This window comes from Balaenoptera ricei, chromosome 6 (assembly GCF_028023285.1).
Source record: "Balaenoptera ricei isolate mBalRic1 chromosome 6, mBalRic1.hap2, whole genome shotgun sequence".
Taxonomy (NCBI): Eukaryota; Metazoa; Chordata; class Mammalia; order Artiodactyla; family Balaenopteridae; genus Balaenoptera; species Balaenoptera ricei.
This window is the reverse complement of record NC_082644.1, coordinates 102,104,413-102,122,718: the sequence shown is the minus strand read 5'-3', so window position 1 is coordinate 102,122,718 and position 18,306 is coordinate 102,104,413. Positions and strand designations below refer to the sequence as shown.

At 46.6% G+C, this 18,306-nt stretch overlaps 1 protein-coding gene across 1 annotated transcript in view; it reads right to left on the bottom strand.

The window, feature by feature from the left end:
- Positions 1-18,306, bottom strand: part of SNX30 (sorting nexin family member 30) — a 116,007-nt gene that overhangs the window by 10,576 nt on the left and 87,125 nt on the right. The window contains exon 7 of the mRNA XM_059925337.1: positions 8,582-8,668. Coding sequence (XP_059781320.1) covers positions 8,582-8,668 — 87 coding nt within the window. The remainder of the gene's footprint in view (positions 1-8,581; positions 8,669-18,306) is intronic.

Genomic DNA, 18,306 nt, shown 5'->3' with positions numbered 1-18,306 from the left:
TAAGGAAGTTTAGAAGACTTTCTCAAAATGGAACTAGGTCCCCTGAATTTCACAACTTTCACTTTGCTTTGGTGAGTTTCATCTGTCCTACACAGCTAGAAAGAAAATACCCAATATTATAAGAAGGTAATGGGAAATGATCACCCTGGTACCCAAAGCACAAAGCTGGCTTCTCTCCTAACTCAGGAGCTCCACTGGACTTTGATGGTGCCCGGGAGTGGGGGGTGGGGCGGTCAACATGCCCAAAGCTGGGTCACACATCCACCTGCCAAATGCTTTCCCAAAACAAGTGAGGCCTTGTACATTTTGTGTGCTGGGGCCTCTGATCCCAAATGTAACCATCAAAGTCAATCTCTACCAACCAGGGAAGTTTTATACCCAGACCTTATGGGCAGGAGCTGACCCAGAAACACCTCAGGCAAGGCCAAGCCTTGGGGAGCCAACCCCTTCAGGGCTTGCAAAGTGCTGAGGGCACTTAGCTGTCTGCCACACAGACCATTTGGCCATGGCTGCAGAACACAGGAGCAGGGAAAGTGGAGCCACCTAGGTGAGGGGATTCAAATGTGCCTGGCATGGGCTCTAAACTTGGGAGAGACAAGGATGAGTCAGAGAGGAAGATATACAGTCAGGCATCCTGGGCGACTTAAAAGCAAGGAACTTTTGGGAATTCCCTGGCGTCCAGTGGTTAGGACTCGGTGCTTTCACTGCCATGGGCCCAGATTCTATCCCTGGTTGGGGAACTAAGATTCCACAAGCCGCTCAGCATGGCCGGAAAAAAACAAAACAAAACCAAAAACCAAAAACAAGGAACCTTTTTTTGGGGGGTGGGGGAGGGGGAGCGTTCTCCAAAGCACTTAAACTTCTGGAAGAAATTTTAAAAAGGACTTGATTTTCTCTCCTGATCTAGGACTGAAGTCACTTTGCCTTTCCCTGCTGATTGACCTGTTACTGTTGGCCACCTTGGGGGAAACCTAAGTGTAAACAAGAGTGCCCTGGCTTTGCCTCTCCAGAGCCATTCCCTGACAAACATCCCAGGAACCAGCCTCAACAGGCACCCAGCGAACCAGTCTCTGGGCTGACACCCTTCCCTCCCCGCAGGCACAGTCCAGTTCCCTTATTCCTCTCCTGACCACTGCTCATTTCAGCATCTGGGGAAAAAGTGCCCACGATCAACTTCCTGTTTAGTTAATGACTGCAGCAAGGAGGAAAGCAAAGCACTGAAAGGAAAACCTCCTGGGACACGGTGAGAAGAGAGGAGCTAGGCTCTTTGATTCCAAGGAGTGCTCACCTAGCAAAGATTCCTGGGTCTGGTCTGGGGATGGAAACTCTGGATTGCATGACTGCCTGAGCCTCGACGTGGGAAGTATTTTTTAGCTCATCGTTTTCCCAACACACTCCTTGCTGGGCACAGAGGGAAAGTGCTTAGGTCTCAGCAGGCAAATCTTATCTCAAGTCACCCAGTCTAGTTGGGAAGAAAATGAACATGGCTGGACACTGAGGGGAGATGTTTCGAGTGCTTTCAATTCACTTGGAGCCTGAGATATGCACACTGTGAGGAGGAGCTGGAGGGTGAGGACAACTTGGATGGGGGAGCCGGCTTCCTTGAAGAAATACCAAAGAGGCGACTCTTAAAAGATGATGGAAGTGGGGCCCGTGACTCCAGAGGGACCGTACATGCAAGTGACAGACGTGAGACAACACCTGGACCCCCCTCAGGAACAGCTCACAGGCCACAGAGCCCTCAAAGGCAGAGACAGAGAGAGAGAGAACCCCAGCTGGCGGGGAGCAGATGAGAAACCTGGGGCTCTTCCTGAAGGCCAGGGGTTCTGAGGCCCATTTAACTCATGCGTCCTTTTTGGAAAATAGAAAAGCCTTGTGCTTCCTCTTACTATAGAGACAGTTCTAGAGCCAGACTTCCCGGGTGTGAATACTGCATCTACCACTTCCTAGATGGGTGACGTTGGGCCTCTCTACGCCTCAGTTTCTTTTTCTGGATAATACCCTCCACCCTTATAAGGTTGGAATGAGGTTAGATGAGGTAGTATATGCATAAAACTCCTGGTGCCTGGCATGTGTTAAGTGCCGAACCAATTATTTGTTAGTTCTGATCAGTATCAATATTGTAAAGCGCTGTTCACAAAAGAGAATCTATCATTTGCATAACCCCTCAAGTCAAGAATATTTGACTGAACTTTATTCCATGTCACATCAAAAGGTTTCTTTTTCATTTTCCAAATATAAAATATTATAATACTATTAAAACATGTTCTTTCAAACTTCATGCCACCCTTCACCCGTGCTACCTCACCCCAAGATTTCACCAGAGATAAGAGAGATGAGTCAACACCAAACTATACTGGCCTGGGATCACCCTCAGCATCCTGGAGCCAGGGTGATGGCTGAAACACCAGAAGGGACAGAGCAGACCAGCCTGGTGGAGACAGAACTGACAGATTTGGCAACCAACTGCACACAAGAAGTAAAACATAGGAAGTCCGAGAGGAGCCTGAAGTTTGGGTGGCAGTAGTCCACCATACGGCTCACGGTGAAGGACAGGTCCACAGACCAGATAAAGGAGGTAGCTGCAGCCATGGGAAGGGCGAGACCTCCCTCCACAAGAGGGGGCTGAGACAACTCAACAACAAAATAAACAAATAACCCATTTTAAAATGAGTAAAGGTCTCAAACAGACATTTCTCCAAAGAAGATATATAAATGGCCAACAAGCACATGAAAAGATGTTCCATATCACAGATCCTTAGGGAAATGCAAATCAAAACCACAGTAGGCTACCACCTCACATCCATTAGGATGGCTACTGTTAAAAAACAAACAAACCAGAAAATACAAGTAATGGCAAGGATGTAGAAAATTGGAACCTTTGCACATGTGGAAGAAAGTATGGCAGTTCAACAAAAAATTAAAAATAGAATTACCATATGATCCAGCAATTCCACTTCTAGGTATATATCCAAAAGACTGAAAGCAGGGCCTCAAAGAGATATCTGTACACCCACGTTCACTGCAGCATTATTCGCAAAAGACAGAAGCTACTAAAGTGTTCGTCCACAGATGAATGGACAAATAAAATGTGATATACACCTACAACGTAATATCATTCAGCCTTAAAGAGGAAGAAAATTCTGACACATGCTACAACATGGATGAACCTTGAGGGCATTATGCTAAGTGAAATAATCCAGTCACAAAAAAACAAATACTACTTCATTACAACTACTTATAAGAGATACCTAGAGTAGTCAAATTCATAGAAACAGAAAGTAGGAGAATGGTGGTTGCCAGGGACCAGAGGGAGGGGAAACAGGGCTTTGTTGTTTAATGAATATGGAGTCTGAGTTCCATAAGATGAAAGGAATTCTAGAGATTGGTTGCAACAATAATGTGAATTTACTATAACACTACTGAACTGTACAGTTAATAATGGTTAAGATGGTATATTTTACGTTTTGTGTATTTTGCCATGATTAAAAAAATTTTTTAATATATGGGGGAATAAAAGAGGGGGCTAAGGAGGGGAGAGCCAAAGGGTAGAACTCATGGAAAAGCCTACATGTATAGGCTTAATAAAGGAGTCAGCAAAAGTTACTAAGAAATATGGGCACAGAAGCAGGAAGTGAGTCAGAGACAGCAGAGCCACAGAAGCACAAGGGTGGAGGGGGTTAGAAGAGGGAGGAGATGGGAGGGCTTAAAAAGAAGAGAATAAGAGGGATTGCGTGAGCTGTCTGAAGTGACCAGCTGCTGAAGTTGCCCAACTCTACGGAGAGGAGGGCTTCTGGCAGCAGACGCTTGGGCTTGCATTCCTCTCACTTTTGTTTCTTTCTGGATGGTGTCTTTGTGACAATCAATTCACTGACTAGTAACACCCTGCATTCCTTCCTATCTCAATGTTCTGATTTTTTGACTGAGGTACTGTTAGAGTTATGTATGCTACTTTGTATTTGGAGGGGGTAGAGATGGGAATATCCAACGCTAACGGTCAGGTGTTGCTGATCACAAGATACCAAGAAGGGAAAAGAATCTCCAGACAAGACCTCAAAAGACAACAATTTCTAAACAGAGGACAAGACTGCATTCTTCACATTGGTTCCCCTACCTCTAGTGAGAAGTTCCATTACAGAATATTGGTTGTGGAGCAATGGGAGAAGGGTAACACGGGATGAGATTAAGCATGTGTGTGCTGGAGAGCAGGGTGGTAATGTGAATTCACTCAACATTCACTGAAAAATGTATTAATGAACTCTTTCCACGTACCAGGCATCTCTCAGCCCTACGATATGAATCTCTACCTAAGTATCCTTCTTGGAGCTAGACTGGAGGCATCACATTATCTGCTCCCATGAGGACAGTAGGTTAATAAAGTCCCCAAAGATTATATAAGGCAGACATGATCCCAGTACTGGGGGACAGGTGCCAGGACCAATGACAGAACCAATTCAAGATGGTTGTCTTCTCGGCTATATGCCACTAAGTGAAAAGCAGGGCACAGCTTCCTAACTGGTGCTGTGTGAACGACGGCAATATTATCCCCCCAGCCCTCGGGGAAGCCAGAGTTCCAGGCTGGCCACCTCCAGTTTCAAGCAACCTGGTCTTTGATCCCAGTGTGCCACACAAATATTTTCATTTTCTATGGGAGCTGTGAGATGAAGAGAAGTTGAGAAAACACTGAGGCAGGGTAAAGATTGAGAAGAGGCTACTGAATTAGGCAAATAGGAAGTCCTTGGTGTCCTGAAAGAATGTTTTAAAAAAAAATACATAAAAAGAAACAAACTTCAGAGAATGGCAGCTGAGGAGGGAAAAGCGAGCAGCCAGGTGGAGAGCAGCTGCGCTGAGAACAGGAGCCACGAGCTCCCCTGCCCCCGCTGAATGGACCAGCAGACACAGACTGAAGAGCCAGCGGCAGGCCAGGTGCTCTGCCCAGTCCCTCTCGCACCAGCCATGCAGCTTACAAAAGCCGGAAGCCTCACCCCTCAGTGAAGCAAAGACTGCTGGGAGCCCTTGCAGTGGGGATAAAGGGCTCCCACTTTGGAACCAGACACATCCGTGGCCCAATTCCAGCTCCACCGTGTGTGAGCACTGGCATGTAAGTCATGTAACTCCCCTGAGCGCTGGTTCCTCATCTGTAAGATGGGAACCGCATTGACAGAAGGCTGTCGTAGGAATCCAGTAAGGGAGGTGACAGAGTCCTGCCCTTCTGTGGCTGATGAGTCTGGTTTCCTAAGCTAGGCTGAGATCACAGCCGCCGTGGCGTGGACAGGACTGGGAATTATCAGGTGTGTGTCTCCTCACTTGTCGAAAGTATCTGGAAACAACAGATACCCCTGCAAAACTCTCAGGTCTGTCGAAGCTCCATATTAACGAGTCTCCCTGTTCCTAGCCGCTGCTTCACAACTGGAGTTCTTGCTCTCTGCCACATCCTCCCCATTCCAGAATGTGAACCATTCTGGTGAGTCTAAGAGACTTTGAAGGTCCACAGCCTTCAAGAGGCCTGTCCAGCTGACCCCAGGGGCTCCTTCCCCTCCTCACCGGCTCTCACCCTGAGGAGCAACCCGGCCCCGCACCACACACCTCAGCTCCGCCATGACACGACCCACTCCCAACAGCCTCTGCACCTGGCCCCGTAGCCAGTACCAGCTACCAGTGGGTCAGGGCCTGAAATAGTCCCTCTCTTTCTTTTTTAACCTTTTATAAAGCATTCTCTCCTGGCATCCCTTCTTTTTTTTATTTTTTGAACCAGCAACATGTGAATATATTAGCATTTGAAAAGAGTCAAATGCAGAATAAAATGTGCACGTTCCCCCCCATGGTCTACCCTCATATGAGTCCACAATAGACTGTGCATGCCTGACGTCCAGTTTTAAATGCCATTCCTCAGCCCCCCTGTGTTTCTAGTAATAGCTTTGTTTCAAGCTTCTAAGGAGGGGCAAATTCTCAGATTTCCCCACGTCTGTGGTCCTGACAGATGCAGCAGAAGGCAGCCAGCCCCCTTATTGAGTGCCTGTAATTTCTCCAACCTCAAAATTAAAGTGAGGAAAGCCAAGCTTGAAAAATCAAAGCTCCATCTTCCTGAAAATAAACCACCTCGGGGTCTGCTGAGTTTCAGCAACCTAAAGACAAAGCAAAACTTCAAATTCTGCGATACAAACATTTTCCCTCAGCTCTACAGGCCCCACCGCTGCCTGCCCTCAGCACACGCCGAGGAGCTGCAGCCACGGGGCTCTCCGGCCGGCCGGCAGCTGGAGCCTCTGTCCTCAGTCCTCTGTCCTCAGAGGTCCACTCCAGTGTGAAATCCCAGTGAGGGACACGGAGACCCAAGAGGCCATTTCCTTCTTCTGGGTTACGGAGAAGTAACCTCTCCATGGCTTCACACAAAATCAACTTTCCCTCACTCCTCAGAGCAACTTTTCAAGATTTCACCTCAAAACAAAAATCAGCCCCGAGATTCCCTCAGATCTTCTGTTAACATGCCCAGACCCGGGGCCTCCCTGTGAAAACTCTCCATCTTTCGGTGGGAATCCTCTCCTTCCCTGCAGCCCTGAGATGGACCTGTGAGCAATCTTGCTCCCATGACAGTTACCAACAGTACAACTCATTGAGTCCTGGGGGGAGAATCAGCCCTGACCCGCTTCCCGATACCCTGGCTTTTCTCTCACCAACAGCAGCTCTGGAAAGTGAAGCTCAAAACATAAAACAATAAACAAAGCACAGCAAAATCTTACGCTACTCATTTCCTACAACAGGTCTCTCCCTGCTGATGGGTGGTCAGGGAGGAAAGACGCTCAGGAGGCGTGGAGAAGCAGGGGACACTTTGGGACACAAGGAAACAATGCCCCCAACGGTGCAGTCAGAAAAAACATTTTTAATAATAAAAAAAAAAAAAGTGGCAACAAACCCAGAAAACGAAGCTCTCATTCAGCAGTCCTACTAGAGGTAACAGGAGCTAGTTTGGAAAACAGAGAATCTACCAATGAAGCACCTGTTACTACATCAGACACTGGGCTGATCTTTCCATCTTCACAGCAATCACACGTACGAATCCCACAAAGGCTAATGAGCAAACCAGTCCAAGCTGGGGGACAGAGCTGGGATTCAAACCGAGGGCCATGTGATTCTAAATCCTGTGCTCTGTCTACCAAACCATGGTTGACTTGGACAGGCTGCCAACTGAGCCCTCCTTTGCCCAACGAAGTAGCGGCTGCCCCAGACCCCAAACCGGAGACACAATTTCTGCTGCCCCCACTGTTGGATCCCACTCACTGGTACACGGTCGGGACAGCCCCTGTTTTGTTAAGTGTCACCACTGCTAAATAAGTAGCCAAGTTCGGTCTGGTGTGGCTCAGCATCCCACGAGAGAGAAGGAAGACAAACTCCGCCTCCCCACGGTGTGCTGAGGGTATAGGCGTGTTCGGGACCTACTGGTTGGTCTCCTTGGCTGGAAAGAAACCCTTCCCCATCTCGTAAGGACTCCTGTGGCCAAGAGAATGAGTCGTATGGGTAAGTGATGCTCCAGGGAGGTGAGAACAGCAGCAGCAGGAAGATTTCAACACTCCCTGGGAGGAGAAGGGAAGTCACCCCGGCCAGCAAGAAGGGTAGAGCACGAGGCGGGAGCTCTCCCAGGTGGAACGCGTGAGCCAGAAACAGCCGTTTCCTCTGCTCCGTCTGCCCCAGAGTGGGTGTGACCTGCAGGCAGCCAGCAATCCAGGGCACAGTCAACATTTAATTCGGCCTATTACTCATAACCTTTAGCTCCTGTCTTTGGAAAGGAACTGTCCCCAGTAGGGCTGAACATACACTAAATGCCAAAACCAGCCTCTGAGAAAGCTTGCATTCGGTGCTGAGCAGGTACGAATGCTGACAGAACTATTTAAGTGACATCTTTTAAATACAGGATCTTCAGCTTCCAAACTAGGCTAGTGGCAGAACTTGCTGTCTCTCCTTCCCTCCCTAGCCAGGAAGAGTGACTTCTATACTTATATTTAGAAGCTAGATTGTTAAGAGTGAACTTCTTAAATACAGTATTCCACGTCATCCCTTTAAACGAGACGGAGAGAGACGTGGGCTCAGCAGGCCGTGTTGCACAGTATCAGAGGGACAGCTAGGAATCAGTCGGCGGGACGGGCTGCTGAAGACAGAGGGCAGCTGTGCGCACAGGGCTGTAAAAGCGCTCACTCTCAGCTTCTGTGCTTTCCTCCTCCTGGGCTGGTTACAGTTTGTGGACCAGTCCGCAAATCACACTTTTGAGAACACTGATCTAGACTGTTCTTCCCCGGTCTCCTCAGCCCCATTTCATAGACAGGAACTGCCTATGAATGGCAGAGCTGGAAACCTTAAAAAAAAAACAAAAACAACCCAGCAGGAAACAGCAGGAAAGTCAACCCCCAATGTACATTAGACATAAAAGGGAGCAAAAAGAGGAAAAGAACAGCATCAACCCCGCCCAGCTAGCACTGACCATCTTGGTCGTATGGATCTAGGGACACGAATTCACTCGTCATCCGTGGGGCATCACTGCCGGAAGCCCGGAGCTACCCGCCCGCCCTGGGGGGTGGGGGGTTCCCCTGACCTTGGGCCGCTCTTCCTTCCTCAGAGCCACAGCTTCCAGTTTGGCTTCGTACTCGGCTTGCACTTGGTCCCTTTTCTTCAGCACGCTCTGTGGGAGGGAGAAAGGGCAGCGTGAACACAGCTGTTGCTTCTGTACCCCGTTCCTCCTTGAATCATGGCCCCAGCCAGCCACGTGCTCCTAGGACGGTCTGGCTGCAGCAGGACACGGGCTCTGGAGGCAGCAGGGATGGAGGAGGGAGAGAGGGAGAACCGCGCTCAGAGACGGAGCTTTCTAGCACGGTAACTCAGCCTGACGCTGAAAGCGACAGAAGCCCGGGAAAGGGCGAGGTAGGGGGAGCGGTGCCCACCAGCAGGCATGCGCACGAGAGGACTCTCGGCCTCCCTATGCACAGGGAGAACTCAGCTGTGCCAAGACGTGCAGCCTGGCAGGTGACAAGGCGGGACGTTCTCTGAACCATTAATGAGAAAGTCTAAGTCACAAGAGTTCTTGTCTCTTTAATTCACTGAGTTGACCCCTGGTGGACCGATTTGCTCATTGATCATTATTAGCTACTTATCTGTCCTCCACTCTGGGCCGGGTATGCAAAGAGCAAAGAGATACAGCTCGTATCTGAGGGGTTCCAGCTAAGGGAGAGGTTCAGACACGGTAGGAGGCTGCTTGTGCTCAAAGAGCCACGGACGAGGCCAGAAGCCCTGCAACCATGCGGCGAGCCTGCCAGAGTGAGCGGTGACGGGGCTCGGGAGCCAGCCTGGGTGGGACTAGGTGGAGGCAAGCCAGGCACCCAGGATGCAAAATTTAAGGAGACACTCAGTCTTGGGCCCTGTGCAAGTTCAAGGTTGGCACCTGAGTGTGTTTCCCTAAATCTGTGCCCTGGGCGCCTCCCTCGCCTCATCTGCTCCTGGCTCTGCCGCTACGACCTCACCAGGTAGAACAGAAAAGCTTTCGGTCAACCTTCTAGAAAAGTATCGGTTTCATCCCAGGGTTTCTTTTTTCTTCTTTTAGTAGAACCACAAGTGACAAACCCACAGTAATAAGAACTTTCTTTGCCACTAACTCAGAAGACACAAACTGCTATGAGAGCTTCGAATCTCACGTTCTCTGGCAGAGCATGGAGTCCGGGCAGGAAGGAGCCATTCCTTGGCTAAAGAAGTGGACACCTTGTGTCCCTAGCACATGCTAAAAGGTGATGAGTGACTGAACCACTGAGAACGCTCTGGGGACAACCTTCTAATGGACGGCGTCAGCATGGGGAACCTCAAGCCTCCCCTAAGTATTTACTTGGAGAAGTGTTTCACCACAAGAAGGACATGAAGTAAAACTTGCAATAGCTTCCCTTTTCACTGTTTGTCACTCAGCATTCTCTTCGGTGCTCTGAAGTTACCTCCCCACACTCGTCAGCCTCTGAGCAGGAACACTGATGGTGCTGTTCACGGAACTCCGTGCTGTGATGGAAACGTTCCATGATCTGCACTATCCAGTACAGTGGCTGCCAGTCCCACGTGCCGACTGAGCTCTTGAAGTGCGGCTGGTGTGACTGAGGAACTGGATTTAAATTTTTATTACTTTTACCTAATTTGATTAAACTGAAATAACAGGACTTCCCTGGTGGTCCAGTGGTTAAGAATCCGCCTTCCAATGCAGGGGATGTGGATTCGATCCCTGGTCGGGGAACTAAGATCCCACAGGCCGCGGGGCAACTAAGCCCACACACCACAACTACTGAGCCCGTGCGCCACAATGAGTGAGGCTGCATGCTGCAACTACCGAGCCCGTGCGCTCTGGAACCTGTGCGCCACAACTACTGAGCCCACACGCTCTGGAGCCCGCACGCCACAACTAGAGAAAAGCCCGCATGCCGCAACTAAGACCCGACACAGCCAAAAATAAAATAAAATAAATAAATAAATATTTAAACTGAAATAGCCACCTATGGCAAGGGGCTGCCATATTGGACAGAACAAATCAATACAGTAAAAAAAATAGAACAAAAAAACAGGGGTCCCTTCTGGATTTCACAGAGCCGAAAGCATTCTAAATCTCCTGGTCTGGTATCAGCACTAGCTGCTCTCCATGGAGACACAAAGATGGGTCCCTCAGGGCCAGGGGTGGGGGCACCTAGAATCTGTGCCACGGACTCCCTTCACAGGACGCCGCACATCTTACTGGGAAAGCGCACATCCAAGCTAGGAGCAGGGTTCCAGGAACAAGGATGAGTTGTTCCAGTGACACACCCCTGTCAGTGTGGCAAGAACCTCACAACCAAAGCTAGAAATGCTCTTAAAACAATACCTTGGAACACAGCACAGCTGTGTGTGTTTTGCTCTCTGCTGTATCCCTGGCACTTGGGTAAGTGAATGAAGGAACAGTAAGGCAAGGCAGAAACAGGGTGAGGATGGCTGTGCAGGGTGGGGCAGAGGCATGCAGAGTGGACGCAAGCATCTCCATGCCCTTCACCTTGTTGATTTCTGGTATCCACTAGAATCAGAGATCCCTACAGATCTCTGTGAGAAGCTCAGATGGTAAATGTCTGTAGGGACTAGCCTCCCACTCAAAACAGCACAGATTCTGCCGATAAACCTGGCCACACTAGCCTGTGGTTGAGGGGACCTGAGCCTACAATGGAGTGAAAGGGCCAAAATACTGTGTCAGCGTCTGCAGAGAGGTTCCTCTATCACTGAGTGACAAGCAAAAGACATTTACCATCTGAGCTTCTCACAGAGATCTATAGGGATCTCTGATTCTAGTGGATACCAGAAATCAACAAGGTGAAGGGCATGGAGATACTTGCGTCCACTCTGCATGCCTCTGCCCCGCTCTCCACAGCCATCCTCACCCTGTTTCTGCCTTGCCTTAACGTTTCTTCATTCACTTACCCAAGTGCTGGGGATACAGCACAGAGCAAAACACACAAAACCCCTGCCTACCTGGAGCTTACATTCTAGAGGGGAGGCAGATAATACACAAGTAAAATATAACAATACAGCACGTGTAAGGTAGTGCTAGGTGTCCAGGAGGAAAAATAAAATAGGAAAGGAGAATGTAAAGCACTGAGGGTTTGGGAGATGGAGAACTGTACACTGGGTGGCCAGGGAGGACCTCAATGAGAGGTGACTTTTTTTTTTTTTAATAAATTTATTTTCTTTTATTTATTTTTGGCTGAGTTGGGTCTTCGTTACTGCGCACGGGCTTTCCCCAGCTGCAGCGAGCGGGGGCTGCTCCTCGTTGTGGTGTGCGGGCTTCTCATTGCAGTGGCCTCTCCCGCTGCGGAGCACAGGCTCTACGCGCGAGGGCTTCATTAGTTGTGACACATGGGCTCTAGAGGGCAGGCTCAGTAGTTGTGGCGCACAGGCTTAGCCGCTCCGTGGCATGTGGGATCTTCCCTGACCAGGGCACAAACCTGGTCCCCTGCATTGGCAGGTGGATTATCAACCACTGCGCCACCAGGGAAGCCCGATAGGTGACTTTTAATTGGAGACATGGAATACATTTCTCTCAAACGCTATATATTTTTTTTAATGTAGAGCATTTCATCACAACTTCAAAATGATCCTAGTAATCTGGAACTTCACTACCCTTCTTTTCAAATGCAGAGGAAAAAAAATGACTTGTTTCTTTAATAAATAAACTGCAAGGAAAAACAGAGGGGGAGGGATTCTTAAAATATTTAAAAAACATATCAAGCAATGTATGGATTTTATTTATATCCCAATTTGGGAAAAAACTATAAAAAACAGTGTCTGAGACAACTGGGGAAATTGAACACTAACTGGATATTTGAGGAAATATTAAGGGAAAAAATCTGTTTAGGTGTGATAATAATGTGGTCCTTTTTCTTTTTTAAAAGAATGTTTGCATTTCAGAGATATGTATTTTTGTATGAAATGATGTGATGCCTGGGATTTGCTTTAAAATAACCCAGAGGGAGGGGGCTGAGAGCGGGGGGAGGAGAGCTAGAACAAGACGGACCGTGAGTGGGCGACTGCTGCAGCCGGCTGATGGGTACGTGGGGGACAGTTATACTTCCACTCTACTTTTGGATGTGTTTGAATTTTTCCATAATAAAAAAGTTAAGCAATGGAAACATGACACCTGTCATCCAAAATGTTTACTTTACAAACTAATAACAGCCATTAAACAAAAGTGTTTGGAAGTTCAATCATAGATACATTCTGTGTTTTGGCTCTCAACATCTGCACTGGATTTTCTCCAAGAACGTGCCACAACAGTCAGTATCAACAGGAAAGCCCAACATCCAGGAAACAGTAAAGTCTCCACCCCCAGAGCTCATGCTCATGTCTCCCCTCGAGGAGGCTGTCGGCTCACAAACATGGAGGAGGTGGAGGAGGAGAGAGCAGCCAAAAACAGCCCCAATGCAAATGGTCAGCAGCTACCAAAAAGCCTCCGCAGGTCCGGAAGGTTTTTAAGCTTCAAATCTTTTTGTAAGAGGGACATTAGGATGCAGGGTTGACAGTACAGGATGGCTTGTATTCTGGTGCGCCAAGGGCTGACAGCCCAAAAGACCCAGGAGGAATTTGTGTGGAATAATGAGTGTTCCGTAATAAAGAAGCTCAAATGAGAATAAAAATCAAACACCCAAAACCAAACAAAACCCAGACTCACAGATACAGAGAAAAGATCGGTGGTTGCCAGAGGGAAGAAGGGTTAGGAGGGTTACAAAATGGGTGAAGGGTATCAAGAGGTACAAACTTCCAGGTAAAAAAATAAGTAAGTGGACTTCCCTGGTGGCGCAGCGGTTAAGAATCCGCCTGCCAATGCAGGGGACACGGGTTCAATACCTGGTCTGGGAAGATCCCACATGCCACGGAGCCACTAAGCCCGTGTGCCACAACTACTGAGCCTGTGCTCTAGAGACCGCGAGGCACAACTACTGAAGCCTGCATGCTCTAAGGCCCGTGTGCCACAACTACTGAGCCTGCATGCTGCAACAACTGAAGCCTGCACAACTAAAACCCGTGCTCTGCAACTAGAGAAGCCACTTCAATGAGAAGCCTGCGCACCGCAACAAAGAGTAGCCCCTGCTCACCACAACTAGAGAAAGCCCATGCGCAGCAACAAAGATCCAATGCAGCCAAAAATAAATAAAATTTAAAAAATAAAATAAATAAAATAAGTAAGTCATGGGGATGTACTGTATAGCATGGAGAATACAGTCAATAACACTGTATTAACTTTGTAAGGTGACAGAGGGTAAATAAAGTTATTTTGGTGATTGTTTTGCAACATATACAAATGTGGAATCATTATGTTGTACACATGAAACTAATATTATATGTCAAATATACTTCAATTTTTAAAATTTATAACAATTTAAAAAGAAATCTGACACACGACAGAGCCCTATGGCCTGTCTTTGGGCGCCCCTCTAGGAGAGCATTTTCCTATGGGGAGGAAAATTAGTCTGAACTTGGTCCTGATGACATAATTTCTGATTAAATGACTGAACTTAGGTTGCCCCATTCAACATGCTCTTTTTACATATTCATTCTTTGATGACAGACAACCTGTGAGTTAAATTTTCTAGGGCAATGTTGGTAATACTAAAACCACACATCTTGCCTTAGTTTTAAAAAATACTTCTTATAGAAAATTTGGAAAATAAAGAAAAAGGTAGAGGAGGGGGGAAAAAGCACCCACAATCTCATCTTTCAGGCACAACCAGTAACACGTTTTGTCTTTACTTTTAGTCTTTTCTCTTGAATGACTCCTTTGATGCTCCCCATTTCTCTGTGTCTCTTCCTGGCACTTCTGTTTTTCAGATGTTGGGTATCTGAAATATTTTGGTCTGGCCCTCTCATTTTTATATTCTTTTTCTCTCCAATCCTCCATCTGTCTTTTTGTTTCACTTTAAAGTGATTTCCTTAACTTTTTCTGCTAGCTCTTCTATTGATTTTTTTTCATTTCTATCACGATCTTCATTTCCATGAGCTCTTTGTTTATTCTCTGGATTTTAAAAAATGCTTGTTTTATGGCTGTGACATCTCTTCTCTTTCTGAAGATATTGATTTCTTTTTTCCTGGAAATTTTCTTCTCCCTCAATGATGCTTTATGTTTTTCCTTCTTTGTATTTACTTGATACTCATATTAGAACCTTCCCTTAAATATTTGGCGACCCTTATCTGCACACTCACCTAAGAGGGAAACACTAAAAAACTGGTTGAAAGCTCTGTGACTTCGAGGTCTGGCTGACAGTTCTCTACAGGGACTCTGCTGGGTCATTTCATTGAAGATTACCCCATCCCTCTCAATATCAGTATATTCTAGTCTCTTCTCCCAACCTGTTTAGATTTTTCTAAAAGGCTCTTCTAATGCTTGCAGGGAAGGTATAAGGCTGAGAGCCAAGCAGAGGAAGACGACTAAGAATCTCAACTTTCAGTAACCTTTTGCTTTAGATTTTAGGATCTTAGCCCCCACCCTCAACTGTGCCTTGCGTCTCTCGGTCCAGAGACCCTCTATTTTTTTATCACCCTCCAGCTCTGCCGGAGTGGCGAAGCGATAGTGGCCCCTGTGTGAGGAGGGAGGACAGAATCGGAAGCTCTAACTGCTTCTGAAACAGACCCCTGGCTAATCCTTCTCTTTCGCTCCATCTTTCCCTCAGTCCCGAGGTACTTGGTGCTGGCAATTCTTGACCATTTTGAAGGAGTCCCCGGTGTAAACCAGGTGGCTTCTTAGTCCTTCCCCACCATCAGCCTAGGCGGCTTTGAGTCACCTGAGTCCCTGTCACCTCTCAATTTGCTTTTAGTTCCTAACTGTACTGCTATTGTTTCCCTTCCTGCTGCTCTTTGTCTTTGCAGAAGCATACCTTTAAAAAAAAAATCATTCTAGTGTCATTTTGGTTTCGTGAAAAAGAGGAAGTTTCAACATGTATCCAGTCTGCCCTAACTCAGAATCTCAGAGTTTTAATTTTTATACTTTTCTAATTTTTAAAAACATTTGAGCTCATCATGTACATTTCTACATCCTGATTCTTCACATTTTCAAGAAATCAGGCCCTCAGTCTATAACCACTTTTGTTTAGGAAGGAGGACTTTTCTCCCCCAAATCAATCTTCCCAAAAATCTCCTTTTTGGTTTTTGAAAGGCACTAGAAGCGGGCAACCTAAAGCATTGACTAGTCACTCGACTCATTAGCTCCGCCTTGTGGCCTCTGAGGAGAAAAGGTGGGCAGGCTGAAGAAACCATCCGGCAATTAAATAACCAGCATTTGAAAACAGCAATCCTGGAACGTTGCTCAAAGTATTTATCTCCAACTCAAACTGTCCTCAAACCCAAACTTCTGCATCCACATCTTACCTCTCTAATCACGATCAGCAATGACTTCCATATTATTAAATCCGATGGCCACCGTTTATCACGCTCTTTCTAAAAACATTTCTCTTGGTTTCCCTAAGGTCATCCTCTACTCTTTTTCTCCTACTACACTGACCATTCCTTCTCAGGCTCCTTTCCTACTTGTTCCACCCCCTAATTAGGTGCTAGACCACTAAATATTGCCAATGCCTCAGGAAGCAGTCCTGGACTATTTACCTCGATCTCATCTCACCAGATAATCTCCCAGACTCTTGTAGATTTAAATGCCATCTACACAGAAATGACTCCCAAATTTCTATTCCCACTCTAAACTCATAACCAGCTGCCATGACATCACTACTTTAATGACTAACAGGCATTTTCTTAACTGAATATGGCCAATACAACCTGATTCCCAACTCCCCAATCTGTTCCACCCCAAACTTCCCCATCTCACTAAACAGGACCACTATCAACACAGCTGCTGAAGCCAAATACCCAGGAGTCATCCTCAGTTCCTCCATTTCTCACTTCACATTAATACAGCAGCAAGTCTAGTTGGCCCTTCATACAAAATATACCCCAAATCCACCCACTTCTCCAAGCTCCACCACCTCAGTTATCTGCCACCTGGCTCCTCGCAACAGTCTCCTAATGGTCTCCGGACCTCCTCTCCCTGCCCCCCGCCCAACAACCCATTCTCCATACTGCAGCACTAGCTGTCTTCTTAAAGTAAAAACTGTATCCTGTCATTTCCCTGCAGGAAACTAACTGGCTTCTCTTTTATTCCTAAGAACAAAATCCAGATGCTTACCAACCATGGCCTCTAAGATAATACCGTATGTCCTGGCCTTTACTTATCTCTTTGACCATCCCACCTGCCACCTGCTCCCTTGCTCAACTGGCCCCACTCACACTGGCCTTTACCTTATCACCTACTCTTCTGACTCTCACCTTACTAGTCATCACCAAGACCTCTGAGATAAGCATGCTCTTTGACTTGCAGATAAAACTCTCTTAAAAATAACAAGATACATAATAACAATGAGCAGAGTTCCCTATGCTTTGAAAAAGAATAGATACAGGTATATGTATAACTGAATCACTTTGCTGTACACCTGAAACTATCACAACACTGTTAATCAACTATACTCCAATATAAAATCAAAAGTTAAAAAAAAGATACATGACATACACTAGTTATATATCTGTAAATGTTCTAAATGTACCACACTGCCAACTACCTTCTATGAATGAGGCAGTGTGGGATATGAAGTATAGGGCCCGGCCCTAACCTTCTTAAATAAAAATTCTCCAACTCTTGGCCTGGTCATAGTGATGCCACTACTCAAAAGGCACTGCCAGAACTTTGCTAAAGACTCTAACGTGTTCTCTCTTAGCCCATTACTATCATAATTACATTTTACACACACATTGTGTATAGGATGTGAGCCCATAGAAGGGCTCACCTGCAGATGTCTACAGTGTGTTTAACTTGAGTCCTGAGCCTGAGGGTAACTTTGGTACCCCTCTCTCTCAAGCACTGTTCACTTCGTAGCAACCTTGGAATACACATCTTCAACCATCTTTCCTGTACAAGCTGTCCTCATTGTTCACTGAACATTATTCATCTGTTCCACATGGCCTGATAATGACCCTCCTTTTTCTGTGCTTTCTCTCTGCCTCCAAAGGGAACAGAATGTACCCGGCCACAATTATACTTAGAGAGAGATAATTTGAGCCTCAGCTTTGAACAGCAGGAACTGATCCAGTTTCTCTCGCCAACAGTAAAGACACAAATATAAGGTGGCTGCTCATTAGAATTGGGGCCATGGAACAGAGAAAAGATTTATCCATGGGGTCTGCTTCTTCATCTATAAAATGAACAAGTTAGACAAGATGAACCTTGTCTACAATCGTAGTAGTACCCAGAAGCTATGCTCTCCAACTAGTCTAAGTGCAGGCTGGGGCAGTTTCTAACGTGGACATTAAAGCATTTGATCCTTACCACTTTTGTTCTAAAATTTTACAATGATATGCTTTGCGTTGGTTCTCTGTCCATTCCTTTTGCTGGGTAATTAACCTGTCACAGCCTTCAGCTTAGGGAGATTTTCTTGTACTATTTCTTTCATAATTTCCTTCCCTCAGTTTTCTCTGTTCTCTCAATCAGGAACTCCTATCAGTTGGATGCTGAACTTCTGAGATTAACCCTTCACGCCTCTTATCATTCTTTCACATTTTCAGTATTTTTACATTTTTGTTCTACTTTCCAACTACTTTTATTTTTTATTTTTTATACAGCAGGTTCTTATTAGTTATTTATTTTATACATAGTAGTGTATATATGTCAATCCCGATCTCCCAGTTCATCACACCACCACCACCACCCGCCCCCGCTTTCCCCCCATGGTGTCCATA